This window comes from Typopeltis vanoorti, chromosome 20 (genome assembly GCF_054136105.1).
Source record: "Typopeltis vanoorti isolate ZY-2024b chromosome 20, IOZ_Tvanoo_1.0, whole genome shotgun sequence".
Taxonomy (NCBI): Eukaryota; Metazoa; Arthropoda; class Arachnida; order Uropygi; family Thelyphonidae; genus Typopeltis; species Typopeltis vanoorti.
The window spans coordinates 76601668-76619266 of record NC_143568.1 but is presented as its reverse complement, the minus strand read 5'-3'; the positions used below and the strand labels follow the sequence as shown (position 1 = coordinate 76619266).

Here is a 17599-nt window from a genome sequence, read left to right as displayed (position 1 = left end):
AAGAACAAGCTGGATTCAGGCCAAATAGAGGCTGTCAGGATCAGATTTTCACTTTATGCCAAACAGTTGCAAAATCATGGGAATATAACAAAAAATCTGTGCAAGTTTTGCCGACTTGCAATAAGCATAAGTCACAAGAGAAAAGCTATTCAAAATACTACAGTTATATGGTGTCAACGAGACATTATATCAAATAATACTTAGTCTGTATTTGAGTTATTATCCCCTGTTATTCATTATCTATATGGATCACATTATGAAGAAAAGTGATATTAAACATAATGTAATAACATAAAAAGTGGTATGAAAATTAGCAATGACAAGACAGAGACAATGAAAATAGGCAGAAACATTGAAAACATCAACTGCATCGAGAATGGAAAACCTATAGAATAAGTAAAACATTTCAGCTATTTAGACACAATTTTGAGCGAAGATGGCAAATTAAATGTGGAAATAGACAACAGAATTAGTAAAGCTGGTATGGTAGGAAAGCAGCTGAATAAATTTATATGGAATAAGAGGGAAATTAGTCAAACACAAAATTAGCTGTATACAAGATAAGTGTTCAAACCAATTAACTTATGGATTTATAACCAAAATAAGATTTTTATTATAGTTATAAAGGTGTTTGAAGACTCATTCTATTAATGAGTTGATAGTTAATGGGTTAATTTAGAAGATGTATGAGTGATATCCTGAGATGAAAAATGAATCCGTGAGGAAATTTGCATTGTGGTTTAATTCAGTTTTTACCTTGTTTCTCTTGTGCATGCGGTCCTATCATTTACACCAGTAGTAAAAATTGCACATAGAAAACACTGAATTACGCCATATGCACACACACACACATAAAAGAAATGTTATCAAAAATGAAAGAGAATTTCCTTCCCGAATGCTTTTAATGCTAAAAGAAACTTTTCGCTGTTGGGAAACTTTGAGCCACTATGTCACGTCAACCCTGCCTTCTCGTGATGTGGCCTGTTTCTACTAAAAGGGCTCTCACAATAGTGAGTATTCCTACTGTAAAGGGATACCTTCCCAGTAAGAGTAAATGCCAACTGGTCCTAGGTGGTAGTTGACTTTCATTTCCCAGTGAAATACCATCACATTACTTATTGGGGACCTGAAGTGGTTACCGCCATGTTTTGTTCCCAGAATAAGAGTTCTGGTACCCCTTTCCCCCCAACCTTTAACATGCAGCATGGATGATACCCTTCAAGGGCATGCCAAACATACTGATGGGATCGAGTACCTCCTCCACCTTCAAAAGGTACAGCAGTAAAGCAGTTCCACAGGCTGGCCACCAGTTAGCATACAGGACCAAAGCAGATGGTAACATGTCTTTTAGAAGGCTTCTTGTTCAAATTGCACATAATCTAGCTGCCAATTACGCTGCCATGTCGTGTCTGGAGGGAATCCATGTATTTGGAAGGCACTGTCGAGGCCACGTTGTAGTTTGGACATTGGATGCTCTCTGTATGGGCAACACGTTCAAGAGTCTATTTTCTTCTGCTGCATGTTTCCCTTTTCTTTTTCTCTTCAATTTTTGTAACATTAAACATGAAACTAAGTCTATATATATATATATATATATATATAGTCTGCAGTTCAACAATAAATTAATAAATAAATAAACCTTCCTCTAAAATTAAAAAAAAAAAATCTTTCATATTCACTTTACCAACATCCATGGCATCAACAGTAACTTAAATGATGTGCATCATCATCTTCAGTCACCCAAACCTGATGTGTTCTGTTCTGTTTCTGACTGAACCTCAAATTTCTACTAAATCAACCACAGTTCATTTTAATTGTCCAAATTACCCTTTATACTTCTCCTGTCATAAAGGAGGTAATTTGCTTTTGTGCATTCTAATAATCCTTGCCAAAGGATTCTTATGCTTCACCTAGAATCTTATCTTTCTGACCTCCTGTGACTTAAAATTTATTTGCACATTCTGTTTCATTCACCTACTGCCTCTACTGTTATCCTAATTCTAAAAATCATTCTGACCTTTTTGACTTCTTATCTTTAAATCTCAATTTCATACACTCAAAATTCCCAAACAGTGAAGTCATCCTTCTTAGTGATTTCAATGTCCATAATTCTAATTGGCTTCCTTTTTCAAATTTCACTGAGCAAGCTGGAAAAGAGGCAGAGATTTCTGCTGTAAACTATGACTTAAAATAAATCATTAACCTTCCTACTTGAATTTCTGACAATCTTCTTCACTTGTCCAACACTTGAGATCTTTTCGTTGCATGGGCTTCTGTGGAGAAGTTACATATTAGAACTAATTATTTCCGGTATTGAACTACACACAAAGATGTCAGATAGAAGCTATTTTAATTCAACTAGTTTTGCAAAAAAACTTTGTCTCACTTCATCAGGAAATAGCAGGAATTAAAAAACTAGAAGGAAAGTAATAACAGTTAGCATTTCTAGCAAAAAAAATTGAAAATGTTTTAACAATGGAAAGCAGGCATTCGTCGTCATGCTGGTTCTCGACTTGCCGCATATTACTGGTATACAGCAATATACTACTACAACTACTATTACTGGTTTCCAATATTTTTTACTAGAAAATGCTGGTTTGCTTCTTACTGTTAAATAACTACAGTCATTTACAGTACATCTGCAGTTCAAAATCATATAATAAATTGTATTAAGGCACTTTTTTTAATATACCGACATTATTCTACTCTATGATTTTTCTAGTTAATTGAAGTTTTCTATTCTGCTGTAGCCTTTTTTAACACAAGGCTGAAAATAACTGAGAAAATAAACATTACATACATTTATGTCGGTGATAATTTTTGTTCTTTCATTACTGCATCTATTCATTTTCAGATTACAGTACTTTCTAATTTTTACTCATAAAAAATTATCAATATGTTCTATTAAAATGTCCAATTTTCTAATCACCTGAATGGTGAAATAATGAATGTTGATATTTGTGTAGTTAATAAAAATATAATTAACAATGTATAAGAGCTTTTTTTTAATGTTAAAGTGTATTATTATTATTATTATATTTCTTATGTTCTTTTGTATTTGTGAAGCCTTATTCCACAATGCTAGATTGCTAAAAAGAAAGACTGTTATAGGTTCAATTCTACTTGTTGCTGCTATGAATTTTACTGAGATTTTTTCATCAGTTTTCCAAGTTAAATAATTTCTTCCAGAAACCAGAGTTTCTAACCCCACATTTCAAAAAATTCATTCATTAAACTCACACTACATTAAACAATATTAGTGTCAGGATTTAGAATTACAAGATGGTAGCAGCTTTCCACTGTTATATTCCTACTTTGATGCTTGAAAATCACTGATACAGCTCAGTATTGGTAACAGCTAAGGGTGCAGACTGAATGCCCATCAATTTCCAAAAGTTAGGACAAAAAGAGCTCCACTCATTCAATTTGGAGAATAAAAAGACAATACAATTTTTTTTTTGTCTTTGCTTTTCATAATTAGTTTACCAAATGCTTTTAATAAACCACACAATGTATTTTGTTGGTGATGTGTACAAATTAAATATGCTGTAAAATATATTTTTTTTTAAACCTGTGAAGCCCTAACAATGAAACAATATGCTACTTATTTTTCTCTATTTTTTTGTTACCTTATAATTTCATAACAACATGACAAAGGAACCAAATAAATATTCAAGTTTAAAAAATACAGCATCCAAAATTGCAAACAGTACAAGCATGAATACTTTCAATTCCATGTATGGTCGTTCTGTGTGGGGGCGGGGTGATATACAACGAATGCCAATATTTTCTCTGGTGTTTATTCCTAAAGTTTACTCCACCAAATATCACTATAGCAAACCTTGCAAGAAAAAGAACTATTTCTTATAATGCCAGAAACCTACAGCATATTTTAGTACCATGAATAAGCTAAGCCAAGGGTTGATAATTCAATAATCCTAATCTAAAAACCAAACATTGAACTTTCTGAAGTCACTTCAGATTTCTAATAAACAGAGTGGCAGTTCTCACACCAGGTGATGAAAATAATCTACTACACGCAACATCGTAATTAATGTATCATGATATATTTGCTTTAAGGCTCCCCCCTTCCATTATATGCAAATCTTATTCATGAAAAAAAAACTGTACATTTCTTAGATCCGAAATCATTCCTCTGCTCTAGAGACCAAATATGGAAGCTTTTTAAGCCACTTTAGGCCTCCAATACACAAAATGGTCTCACACCAAGCAATGAAAACTGTCTATCAGCTTAAGGCTATTACAGATATTCATGCTGAAGTGGGATTCGAACCTAGAGCCTTTCGGTGGAAATCAGGCACACAATCTGACTGGCATTTAATATTATGTTACCGTTGAAAGTTTCTTTACTTGTTATGCTATAAATTAAAGATGCAAGAAATAATATTCTTGGTTTAATTCTTTATCCAAGTGTAAGCAAACAAAGTTTGGGCAAGAAAGTATCTTCAAGACTGGGCTACTTATATATAGAGGATAATGACTTCACATCAATTGCCTTAGTACTTTGTTTGCTTACACATGGATATAGGATTAAATCAAGAATATTATTTCTTGGCGTTTTTAATTTATAATATAATATGTTACTATCTTATTTACAAGCATAACCTATATGCTGAAATCTTTTAATTATCTGGTAGACTTTGGAAACTGTTAGCTAGCTAATTAGTCAAAGAATACAAATAACTGGCAGTAATAGTAAAAAGTAGCATAGGCTGAAAGAAAGCAGAAATCATACTGCAAATGGTAAATCTTAGTATACCTTATTGTTGAATCAAGAAATTCAGTTACATAATATAAATGAATTTCTTGATTGCAGTATTAAAAAGCACATGATTTGTTACTATAAACTCGATGTATGGGGATATCTATATATAATATATAGTTAATATAATTAATAAACATATTTTATTAGTAAGTTTTCTAAAGTATTCAAAGATTCTTTAAGAATTTTAAAGTCAGAAAAACCTATAAAGTGTTCAGCGAAACAAAGAAAAAATAATTTCTTCAGAGACTAATTAGAAACTGATTAAAATCATCTGAGGGAACTACTTTATCAGCATGCCAACAATGTATTTCACTTGCTAAAAAGCAGGCTTTCTCTTTTTCAGTAATTTTTTTACATCAGTCATAACAAATAGGTGGGTAACCTGACATAAAAATTATGGTTGAATTTAGGTAGAGGGGAGTGCAGCTAATATCATATTACATATTAGCCAAAATTTTAAGTAGTCTGTGAAAAGAAGTGTTAATAATGTGCAAAGGATAAGTACACCTGATGCTAAAAGTACAGATCTTAGCAGTGGTAAGATCAAATATCAAACTGAGTCTTAAAAACTAAGGTAGAGGAAAAAACATGAAACTTCTGAATATCACTCAAAAGGATAAGAAAGTGGATCATTTTGCAAAGCTTATACCTCTAGTAAAATGAAATAATATAAGTAGAATGATATTAATTTTCTTTGACCTGAACTATGTCATTTTAAAGGAAATTCACAGACCAGGGTCTTCAACCTTTCATACAGTGCAGGCTGCATTAAAAATTTCAATATAAAATATTGAATATTTTATATTCGATATTTTTATTATTGAAATTATTGAATAAAAATTTCAAAATTTCAGCATAGCTTAGTGGCCCTCTGGCTTCAGTCAGCGGGCCACTAAGCTATGCTGCAGTATTTAGAATTGTAAGATGCTTTCCAGATTCACAAGGAATGCTGTGCATTTGATACTTTACATAAAATCCTATAAAAATAAATAAACTCAGCTTTAAGAGTGTAGGTAGGAGTCGGGTTCATGATAAGTAAATACAATCAATACTTGAAAAAAAGATAATTTAATGAAGAAAATATTCATTTTTTACAATGTCAATGGGAAACTTGGCAATGTTTTTCCTTGACCACCTTGTCCATGTTGGCATCAATGTCGGAAGTCGCTATGCACACAATATTCTCGAGATGTTGGTCCATAATCTGAGTTCTTGTCTTGGACTTCACATGCTTCATTCTGGAGAAGAACAGCTCACATAAATATGTGCTTCCTAACAAAGCGCACATCTTCAAAGCATGCCGGCAAAGATTAGGGAATGTGTCCTCAGAAATGTAGTCTTTGTAAAATGTAAGCAAGAGCATATTAAATAATTTCTCTCAAAGAAGAGTTGTTTTGGAGTTCAAGCAGCTCCATTTGTACTGAGCGTGGCATTTCAGCAGCATTGACACTGAATGGCATTGAAAATAAATCTAAAGAAGACTGTTGGTTATGAAAATCACTAAATCTCTCTTCGAACTCACTTCGAAAAACGATAATTTTGTAGCGTATTCATTAAGATACAAATAGTTGGACTCAGCGAGAAGCTGAAAATGAGTTGTCTTTTTTTGCGAGTTGTGCCTCCCAAAGTTTGAACTTGGCCACAAAAGATTTGATGTGATCAAACAGAATGTGCACCAGTTGATCTTTGGATTGTAGTCGCATATTTAGGTCATTCATATGCAATGAGATGTCGGTCACAAAGGCAAAGTCTGTCATCCACTTTGGATCGTTGAATTCCGCAATTGGCTTCCCCTTGGTTTGCATGAACTGCTGTATTTCGCTCCTTAAGTCAGAGACTCATTTAAGAACCTTCCCTCCGCTCAACCAACGCACATCACTATAATAAACCACATCGCCATGATCTGCTTCGCACTCTTGGGTCAAAAACTCTTGGAATTAACAATGATTCAATCCCCTTGCCCTACTAATGTTGACGACAGTCACAATAACTTTCATGACATTCTCAAATCCAATAGTTTTCGCGTACAAATTCTCCTGGTGGATTAAACAGTGGTAATGAACAAAATCTTTTCCTTCTAGTTCCGGTTCTTTCTGTAGCAGCGCAACAAACCCTTTGTTCTTTCCCACCATAGCAGGGGCACTATCAGTTACCACACCCTCGAGGTTGGTTAAGCTGAAGTCGAAACGCTGGAGCGTTTTCTTGGCAGCTTCAAGAATATCAGTGCCTTTTGTTGTTCCCTTCATAGGTACGAGTGCTAGCAGTTCTTCTGTCACAGTGAATTGTTGATCAATGCCACGGACAAAGATAGAGAGTTGTGCTGTATCCTTCACATCTGTACTTTCATCTAAAGCAAGTAAATATGATGTAAATTTGGACGACGGTTTTTTAAAGTTCCTTCAATGTCATTGCCAAGTTCTTTGACACGTCGTACTACAGTTACCCCTGACAAACTTGGTTTTTTAAAAAACTTCCTTATTACTTGGGCACCAAATTTCCCTAGCAGTGATGACACACTCTTTCACAAACTCGCTGTCCAAAAAGCTTTTGATTTTTTAGCAGTTTTTTCAGCTATTACATAACTTACTTTGACGCATGCTTCGCTCTCATCCCTCTGCCTTTTAAACGTACCCTGCTGGCATTTTAAATCAATTTGGAGACGGTTCACTTTGTCCACATGAAGCTGCCCTTGAAAGTGATCGAAATTGGACACATGCTTTGTCTCATAGTGTCGATTTATATTGTATTCTTTTGATACTGACACTGACTCATGACAAATTAAACACTGGCTTATCTTCAATCGGCACAGAAAAGTACAAATTGGTCCACTTTTCATTAAAAACTCGACAATAATCACTTGATTTACGCTTTTTACTTGTAGACACCATAGCGATGGAAGGTGAATCCAAAAAAATGATCCAAAATGGCCATGTAACGGTTATTATCCACTGAACCACTGAATGTCTCGCACTAACGAAAAAAGTCTGGCAACATAAAACCACAACAGGCTATGGCTGACACGACGAACCTGCGTGCGCTTGTACATGAATATCACACTGTTCACAACTGACTGACTGTGGATGAGATCCTCTTGTATTTATATGAAAATAACGAAGTATCGAGAACCTTTGAGATATATCTGGAAGTCACTAGACAGCGCATTCGAACGAACTACTGCTTCAGCCATCTACCTGTGACATTAGTACTAGTACTTAAGTATCGCTTGGTGCTGGTAGATGGCTGAAGAAGCATGTCTATTTAATATTTATTTTTATAGGATTTTATATAAAGTATCAAGTGCACAGCGTTCCTTGTGAATCTGGAAAGCATCTTACAATTCTAAATACCACAGTATAGCTTAGTGGCCTGAGAGCTCCATTGAAATCATTTTTCATTTAATAGAGTTTTAATGTTAAGTAGTTATTTTTTCAAAATGGCCAGCAGGCCACGACAAAGAGCTCTGCAGGCCATTTGTTGAAGACCCCTGGCATATACTGTTCATTATAATACACTATTCCTTTGGTCTCCACAAGTTTGCTATAATAAATGTGGATTGCATCTAGTAATGGCTACCAACAAGGGTGACTGTATGCCTATGAGTTTGCAGCAGTTTTCATGTGCAGTAACATGGTAGATGGACCAGATGGACTTATAAGCTTGGCACAGTTAACAGCAGAATGTTTTTTACAATCAGTTCATTACATCTTTAGCAAAGCAGATTTTATTGTTTTCAGGTGGCAACCTATAGTTTTACTTTTATATATATATATATATATATTAGACTGGTACTATTTTTTACTAAGTAATTTAAGGAAATTACAATGTCAACTAGTATATACATTAAAATAAAATTTTAATATACTTCAATATTTCGGCAACGTGATGTTGCCGAAATAGCTTCTTGCTTCTTCCTCACTTACTGTCTGTTGTGCCTGCATGCACGTGTCTTGTTCTTAAGTTTCTTGAAAATGGCAACGTGACATTGCCGAAATACTGAAGTATATTAAAATTTTATTTTAATGTATATACTAGATGACGTTGTAATTTCCTTAAATTACTCAGTAAAAAATGCATAACCAACGTCTAAGCCTTTCCACGAGAATAGACTGGTACTAAGAAAAATATTAGGCTTAATCATATATTAACTTTAAGAAGTTCTTTAAGAAAATGTAACTCACCATAATTCTCTATACCTTGCAAAACATTCATATAGGCCTTTACACTGGTCAAAAGTTCTGATGGTTTGGCAATTTCATTATTTTCAGGGTTATACATCACCATTCCAACCAGGGCTCTAGAGACAAACACACAAGACTAATTAATTATCTGAATGAGCACATAAGTAAAATATCATCAGAAGCAAAGCAACTAGGGAAAACAAAATTTATAGTTTAACACTCCAGTACTAAAATACTTAAAATTTTGATTTCAAACTGATTTCATAAAAAAATATATAAATAATTAAATAAAACTTTATTTATGAAATATCTTTTTTTTTTTAATCTGCAATGCAAAAAAATAACCACCATTTCAATATAACTCTGTTGTAAGTTAAATTCATAAGCTACACTTAAGAATTTTTCTAAAACTCATTTTCTCATTCTCACTACCTTTCACTGAATGAGAAATGAACTTTACATGACTGCAAAAGATGTATTTCGTTTGCAATACATAAAGCATATGGGGAAAAATGCATTTTATTCTCGCATATATTATCATTTACTGAGAAAGAAATGCTATGATAAGAAACATGTAATCATTGTGAACAATTCAAACAGCAAAACAAAGATTTACTTAAAGATACATAAAATTGATATCTGAATTGGCATACTAGAGTTATATTATACTCAGGAGGAGATATAATCACTTGAATATCAGGCTGACTAACATGCATCAATGGTAAAAATAACACTGACATTAGTAAATCATACTTCACAGAAATTATATTTTTTTTATCCTTTACCCAAGCTTGAGCAAACAAAAGTTTGCCCACAACAAAAGAGCACACTATCCGGACTGGTTTCAATTTTGATCTATGCAGTTTGGAGTGCAAAGTCCAACTCTACCTCCCTGCTGGGTGTTGAGAATCCTAATCATTATTGGACCTAGACCCAACACCACTAACAGAGCTCTGGCAAACACTTCAGAACCCTGGTCAGGAGAAGTGTATATGCGACCATAGTAAAGATGCCACTACTGCAGCAAGAGAAATAGCCTCAAGTCCTGCACAGCCCACACTCACCTTTCTGCAGTGGCAGTAAGGCACCGAGTGAGGCCAAGGGTGCTAAGAATCTCACAGATGAAAACAGGCTGCCTCTTAAATCTATGAAAATGGCAATCAGTACCCTTAATACTCTAGCTTTAGCAAGAGACTACAGAATAGATTTATTAATCAAAGAACTAACCAATAGCAACTTAGATATCCTGTTAGTGAATGAAACAAAAAGATTGAAAGAACTGACAGCAAGATGGTACAATGGCTCACAGATACTCTTTGGAGCATCCTCAAACAATGGCAAGCAAGGTGGAGTGGGCTTCATTGTTAAATCTAAGCTCACCAAGTCACTCCTTTCTTGTAACATCATATCTGAAAGAATAGGTGTACTCCTAATTGGAACAGAGAACAATAAAATTAATATCCTGCTATGCTCCAACATCTGTAGCTGATAATCAAGAAATAGAAAATTTTTACATGAATCTCGAACAGGCATCAAATTACAAGTATATACACATTCGTTGGTGGTGACTTTAATGCCAAAATAGGATGTGGAAAAGAAAACGAAAAGTTTATAGGTCCAAATGGCCTGGGAGAAAGAAATAGAAGAGGAGAGAGATTAGCTGAATTTGCTGCAGCTGAACAACTCTTTATCATGAACACTTTTTTCAACAAACGCCCAGGAAGAAGATGGACTTGGCAATCACCGAATGGAGACACAAAAAATGAAACTGACTACATTTTAACAGACTGTAAAAGACTGGTACAAAATGTTGGTACAATACGCGAAACATACTTCAACATAGATTCTGACCACAGACTTCTCAGAGCCATTATAAGAATAGACCACAAAAAAGAACAACATATCAGAGCAATATCAAACCACAAAAGACAACCCAAACAAATAGACTACAAGTTCAGGAACTACATAGAAGAGACTGAATGGACTATTAAGGACTGTTATATAAATGATGACTATATTGACTTTATTAATAAATTCAACAAGTGCAAGAAAAAATCAGAAATTCCTGTGAAACAAAAGAAAAGAGAACGACTCTCACCTCAAACTATAGAACTACTGAAAAAGAGAAAACTGAAGAAATCTGAAGGATTTCTAAAATTTTCTAGAATGCAAAATTATCTGTAAGTTACTAAGGAAAAGAATTCTAGAAGACTACAAAGCTTTCAGGATGCAAAAACTAAGAGAAGCAGTGCAGGCCAAAAACCAGCCTGAAAAAAATAGAGAAAGGCTTAGATTTTAAACAGTCAATTCCATCTGCTTTACATGATCAAAATGGAGAAAACCATACTAATAGAAAAAGGATAGAATAAATTGTGCAGAATTTTTATAATGATCTTTATGCAACTAAGTGCCAAGTCTCAGAACCTATTATTCCAAAACCAAGCAATATACCAGATGTACTTCCAGAAGAAACAGAACATGCCCTTAAGAAAATGAGTCAAGGTAAAGCCTCAGGACTTGATCATGTTAAGGCTGAAGAAATCCAACAAGGTGGACCAATTATTTTCAAAGTCTTGGCTTCCAGATTCATGTGATACTTCAAAGAAAGAAAGATTCCAGAGGAATGGAAGACCTCAAAAACCATACTTCTATTCATTATATTTTCTCTCTCACATATATAAAATCATGAACAGAATCCAAAACACTCTTGAAGACAACTCCAGTAGAGAGCAGGCAGGATTCAGAAGAGGCTTCTCCACAATAGATCATATCCAGGTCATTTCACAACTAACAGAAAAATGCAGAGAATACTGAATCCCCTCTATGCTTCCTTTTTATTGATTTTAAAAAAGCATTTGATACCATAGAACACAATGCAGTCATCAGTAACTTACTGGAAGTAAATGTCGACCCAACTTACATCGGCATGATAAAAAAAATTAACAAAAATCAGACCACACAAATAACCCTATTTGATCAACCTATAAATATAGATATAAAGAGAGGGATCTGCCAAGGTGATGTGATCTCCCCAAATCTATTTACCTGCACTTTAGAATACATTCTGAAAAAAATAGACCTAAACAGAGGAATAAGCATAGATGGTGAAAAACTACAAATCCTTATGTTTGCCAATGATCTAGTAGTGATATCCCACAACCCAAAAGACCTAGAAGAAATGGGTGAAAAAATATACACAAACCAGCAGTAAGATGGGCTTAGAAATGAATCTAGAAAAAACAAAATGGATCAAAAACATCTACACAATTGACAGTCACCTATATTAATAACATCCCTATAGAACAAGTCGACTCCTACAATTACTTGGGACAAACAATAAAAATGAATAATGATTTATCTGAAGAACTAGCAAAAAGAAAGAAAGCTGCATAGCTATCATTCAGAAAAAAGAAAGGCTTACTGATCCAAATCTTGACATCTCTGCAAAGGCAAAACTATTTAATAGTGACACTCTTCCATCACTCACATGTGGATCAGAAACATGGAACACGACAAGAGAAGAAGAAGAAGAGACTCTCAGAATAACTCAGCATCAATAGAACATAGGATTTGTAACATCAGCAAAATGGAACATGTTAGAAACAGAACTAAGAAAGAGATCAGGCATAAAAGATGTGGTAACTGCAGTATACGAAAACAAGATGAGATGGACAGGTCACATGACCAGAATCAGGGATAACAGATGGATATATATAGAATACTCAACTGGCAACCAAGAATAAAGAGAAAACCAGGAAGACCACCTACAAGATGGGAAGATCCACTAGTGAAATCTATGGGTATAACATGGAAGAGAGAGAGAGAGGCTCAAGATCGAGATCATTGGAGGCATCTTTGTGACCTGCACTCATGGAGAAATCCTGAGTGAAACACAGGTCCATCAAGATTATCTCAGCAGTTGGAGCTAGACCTGTGGTAACACCAAAAACTAAATCAATGATACAATGGTCTCTTCCGTTTATATATAAATGCCCTTCTCCAGGTGACTGCAAATCCATTCCACAGGTATGCTAAATGATAGTATGCTGCATTCCTTGTTCTCATTTTACAAACCTCACAATACATAATCAACAACACTTCCAAAATATCAACTTTTACAACTGTAAATTCGAGTCTCTGAATCACTTTATCTTCAGTGGGGATTTCATAAATCTTGTTAATGTATGCGAACCTTGTTGCTATACAATTCCATCTTACATGAGATTTATCTTCTTGGTAAAGTTATAACTTCCAATCTTTCTTAGGAGAAAGATATTATCAATATCACATTCTTGACATCAAAGAGATTAGATTTTCTCTTTCTGCTGAAAGTGTTGCTTTCTCTGAACTGCTATCAACTTGTAAGAGATCCATTCAGTCACTGAATACTGTATATTTGGGGTGGTGTTCCTAAGAATTCTCTAAAAATGCCTGACAAGTACAAAAGAGAGCAACCAGATTGATTAATGACATCACTCACAGTTCACTCCACTCTCTTTCAACATTAACATTAGTTTCTGCTGCTTACATTTTCTACAAATATTTCATAGTTCAACAGAATTACTTCCTTTTTCTGTTTTGTTAGTATTTCTATTTTAGTAACTACTAAGTAATGATCTGAAAAAAATTTAATTTCCTCTGTAAACATGTACATCTCTGGCACATGGAGCTAGTTTCTGATTAGTAATGATATAATCAATTATAGATCTTGTTTCTCTGCCATTCCAAGTATATTCATTTATATTCTTTTTTGAAAAAAAAAAAGTATTAGTAATTTTTAAATTATTGAAAATGCAGAAATTTAATAGTCCTTGACTATTGTTACTTGTGCAAATTTCTCAATATTTTCCTAAGACATTTGGGTTAGGAGAGGAAAGGATAGCAAACAAGTCTTTGATTTAAGGATGACAGGAAAAAGATCCAAGAACAACCAAGATCTAGATGGATTGATGCAGTTAAAATTTGAAATATAAGAAAAAGACATTTGAAAAAGACCATTATGAAAAAACCTTTCAAATATAAGATCTGACCTGAAAGATAGCAGTTTAACTTGGAAGCAAATTGTTGTCAGGTGGTTATTAATGATGTAAATTTATCACGTACTACTGTCATAATATCCTGTATGCACCCATTCAGAGAAATATTCCTGCTAATTTTTGCCACCCCATGTATGCATGAAAAACATTCTATGCACGAGTTTCAGTCTCAGACTATGTGTGTCTGTGTCGTAGGCTGTGCTCAAAGAAGAAAAAGTCACAAGCAACAAACTCTTAATCTGATATGCCTAAAAATGGTGACATTTTTGTTGAAAGATCTTTTATGTTGCAAGCTAAATATTTCTATAAGAGCAACCTAATTGCTTACTACTTCAGCTACTTAATTTCTGCATATAGATACAGTTTATAAACAAATTAAATCACATGTGCCAGCCACTCAAATTTTAAATGAATTTGCAGTTCTTTCCTGCTTTAATTTCAAAAGTGACCAATATTTTGAGGGCTTAATGCACTAAAACTGCTAATTTAATATTTCTCATATTAATGTCCTTTTTTTTTTGTCTAGCTATAACCTGTAAATCTGCAAGCACTAAATTAATTCACTTAAATCTACATAGCTACAAAAATCAAATTAAAGAAATATGCCTCTGACTTGCTGACATCAGTATCAGTTCGACTATGCAATGCAGGTTAAAAGCAACTAATCAGAGTGTATTAAGTTGGAATGGGTTAGAAGGGAGATGCTGGAGAAATTACTTAATAAAATAAGTCAAGTATGATTTATTATATTTATAATGTGTGTGTGTGTGTGTATAGATAGACAGACAGACAGATATTTTTATAGTACACTCAAAATTGACAGTATATTAGAAATTCTGAAAGCAAATGTTCGGTACATATGGTTACTAATCGTGTCCCCCCCCCCCACTTTGACCAGTGTATGCATGCATGCACACATGTGCTCAGCATCAGGAATTTGATCATCATGATGAAACAAATATACAGGAGGGTGTTGTATTTGAAAGAGTGACATTGCAAATGAACTACCAGAGAAAAGGCAAAAATGCAAGAGAAAGAGACGTTTTTGATTTCAAATGGATATTTGATTTAATATTATTTTTAGTGAGGAGTTTCAAATAATATTGGATTATCACAACTGAAGATTTTAAAAGTAATATTTGATGAAAAAAATTGCTACAATTATATCCCCAGAAATCAACTAATATATATAACACTGATCAACAGGAGAATATTCCACAGGTGCTATGAAGCATTAAGGATACCTCCTTATGCAAGAGTTAAAACAATAATGACGAGTAGAAATTATCTATGTAGAAAATGTCAAATAGCTGTTAATCTAGTATTAGATGCATCATACCTCTTTTGTAGTTAATCCATTAACAGATTAAAAGCTAATATAAGTTTGTGTGTGTAAAAGATGCAATGTCTTTAACATATAGTAGGAATTTTAAGGTAAACAAATATCATTCATGATAAACTATTGGATGATTATTAACAATTGGCATAATATTATTAATAAACAATGACTAAATGCTTACTTTATTCTACTCACTTATTAAAACGGCTCTCTAGATGCTGTGTAAGATATTCTCTGGGAGCAAATGTATGCTCCCAAACATGGATTGTGGTACTGTAGTTGATAGCATAACACAATTCAGTCAAAGCCATGTGCAATTTATCCATCCTACAAAGTGAAAAGAAGCAAAATTAATAAGTATCGCTAATACACACACACACACACACACACACACACACACACACACACAATCAGGAGAACTGATTACAAATATATAGTATATAGGATTCTTATGGCTTTACATATTAAAGAATAAATGCTAATCTTTTATATTTAAATATTTAACTATGCATAAATAAAAATCTGCTAATACCTTTCATCCCTTATAGGAAGTAGGTGAGGTCATTTTAGCCCTATCTAACTTTGGAGATTGAGGAAGGTGGGGGACAGCTAAATCTCCACCAGTAGCCAAATTAAATTTTATTTTACAGTTACTTTTATTTGCTAAATTTTAAATTAAAATTAATAAATAGTAAATCAATGTCAAGTAAAAATAATGGAAGTCTTCCAAAGTATGAAACAATCCTTTCATGGAATTTTCAAGATATGTTCATGGCATGGCAAATGCATTAGTCACTAACATTTGTATGTGAAACAATCCTTTCATGGAATTTTCAAGATATGTTCATGGTATGGCAAATGCATTAGTCACTAACACGCGCACGCGCGCGCGCGCGTGTGTGTGTGTGTGTGTGTGTGTGTGTGTGTGTGTGCGCACGTGTATGTGTTGTATGACATACTGTCTTTCTATAAGGATATTATGCTCCATCGCCTACCACAACTAACTAATGCTATGAAAAGATAATCTGCATGCCTTCAAAAGACTGATCACTGGCTTATTTTTTTTGGTGACGTTAAAAATCATAGGGTTTTTTTGAGGAAAATCCTGTTATATAAGACTAGTTAGCTCATCTTCAGTTCTAAACCACTTAGAAAAAAATTTTGTGCTTATAGATCTTGATCTTTGCAATAAAAGGAAATATTCAATGTTCTGACAATGGAGCTGCTATGAATCAACTGAACATATCTTCAATGAAATGACCATTACAATATTCTGTGATGTCTTAGTAGCTTTGATAACATAACAGATAAGCAGTTCTCCAATGCAATGTCAATATTTCAGTGATTTATTGCTACTGTCCAAATGTCATTAACAATGCTCCACTTGAGGTTTATGATCAACAGAACTAAATGAGCAAAATTTCTGAAATTAAACAGTATAAAAAATGAGTAAATGCATTTGTAGCAACTCTTTTTTTTAAAGCAAAACTGGGCAAGAAAACAAACATACAATTTACATATAAAGAATTAATATTTATAGGCATAGGGCTGAACATCTTATCCTAGAATTATAGTTATGAAATCCAAGGATACTTGGAAGGTCATGAATTTTTAAAAATAGCTAGAGCATCTAAAGCTCAGTCTGTTTTGATTATGGCCTTCTGTCTGTTGGAAAAATATGGATATGAATCCCTTCTAGAGATTCGAATCCAGATTTATCCTGATTTCCAAGAACCTTTATTAAAACTTTTCAAATGAAGGTGAGTTAGCCAGTAGCATACAGATATAGCAGGATTTTTCCCACAAAAATTCAGGTTTTTTTATCCTGAAATCAGGCAAAACTGGCAAGAAAACAAACATACAATTTACATATAAAGTATTAATATTTATAGGCATAGGGCTGAACATCTTATTCTAGAATTATAGTTACAAAATCCAAGGATACTTGGAAGATCATGAATGCCCAAGGACCTGTTGGAGCAATTGATATTGATAAAAATAGCTATTTTATACTGTTTACATAATCGACCATTTATCCAACCAAATTGGAAAGTTCTGATAAATAGAAGGGTTGGTTAATTGAAGTACAATTACATCATGCTGTATCAAAGAAGTCAGTTGACATACATGGACTAATGAAATGTTCACCTCCAAGATAAATGGAGGTAAAAAAAATGAAGATAAAAGATTAACTGCATTATTCCTCATAGGCAGCAGATAATGTTATAGTGGAAAATTTTCTGTTTTCTTGGCTTCTACT

At 33.7% G+C, this 17599-nt stretch overlaps 1 protein-coding gene across 6 annotated transcripts in view; it reads right to left on the bottom strand.

Annotated features, from left to right (window-relative positions):
• Hem (Nck associated protein 1 Hem) overlaps positions 1-17599 on the bottom strand; it is a 393688-nt gene that overhangs the window by 146841 nt on the left and 229248 nt on the right. For all 6 annotated transcript variants that reach the window (XM_090409885.1, XM_090409889.1, XM_090409887.1 and 3 more), the window contains 2 exons: positions 15535-15666; positions 8965-9080 (listed from right to left, as the gene is read on the bottom strand). In XM_090409885.1, coding sequence (XP_090266011.1) covers positions 8965-9080; positions 15535-15666 — 248 coding nt within the window. The remainder of the gene's footprint in view (positions 1-8964; positions 9081-15534; positions 15667-17599) is intronic.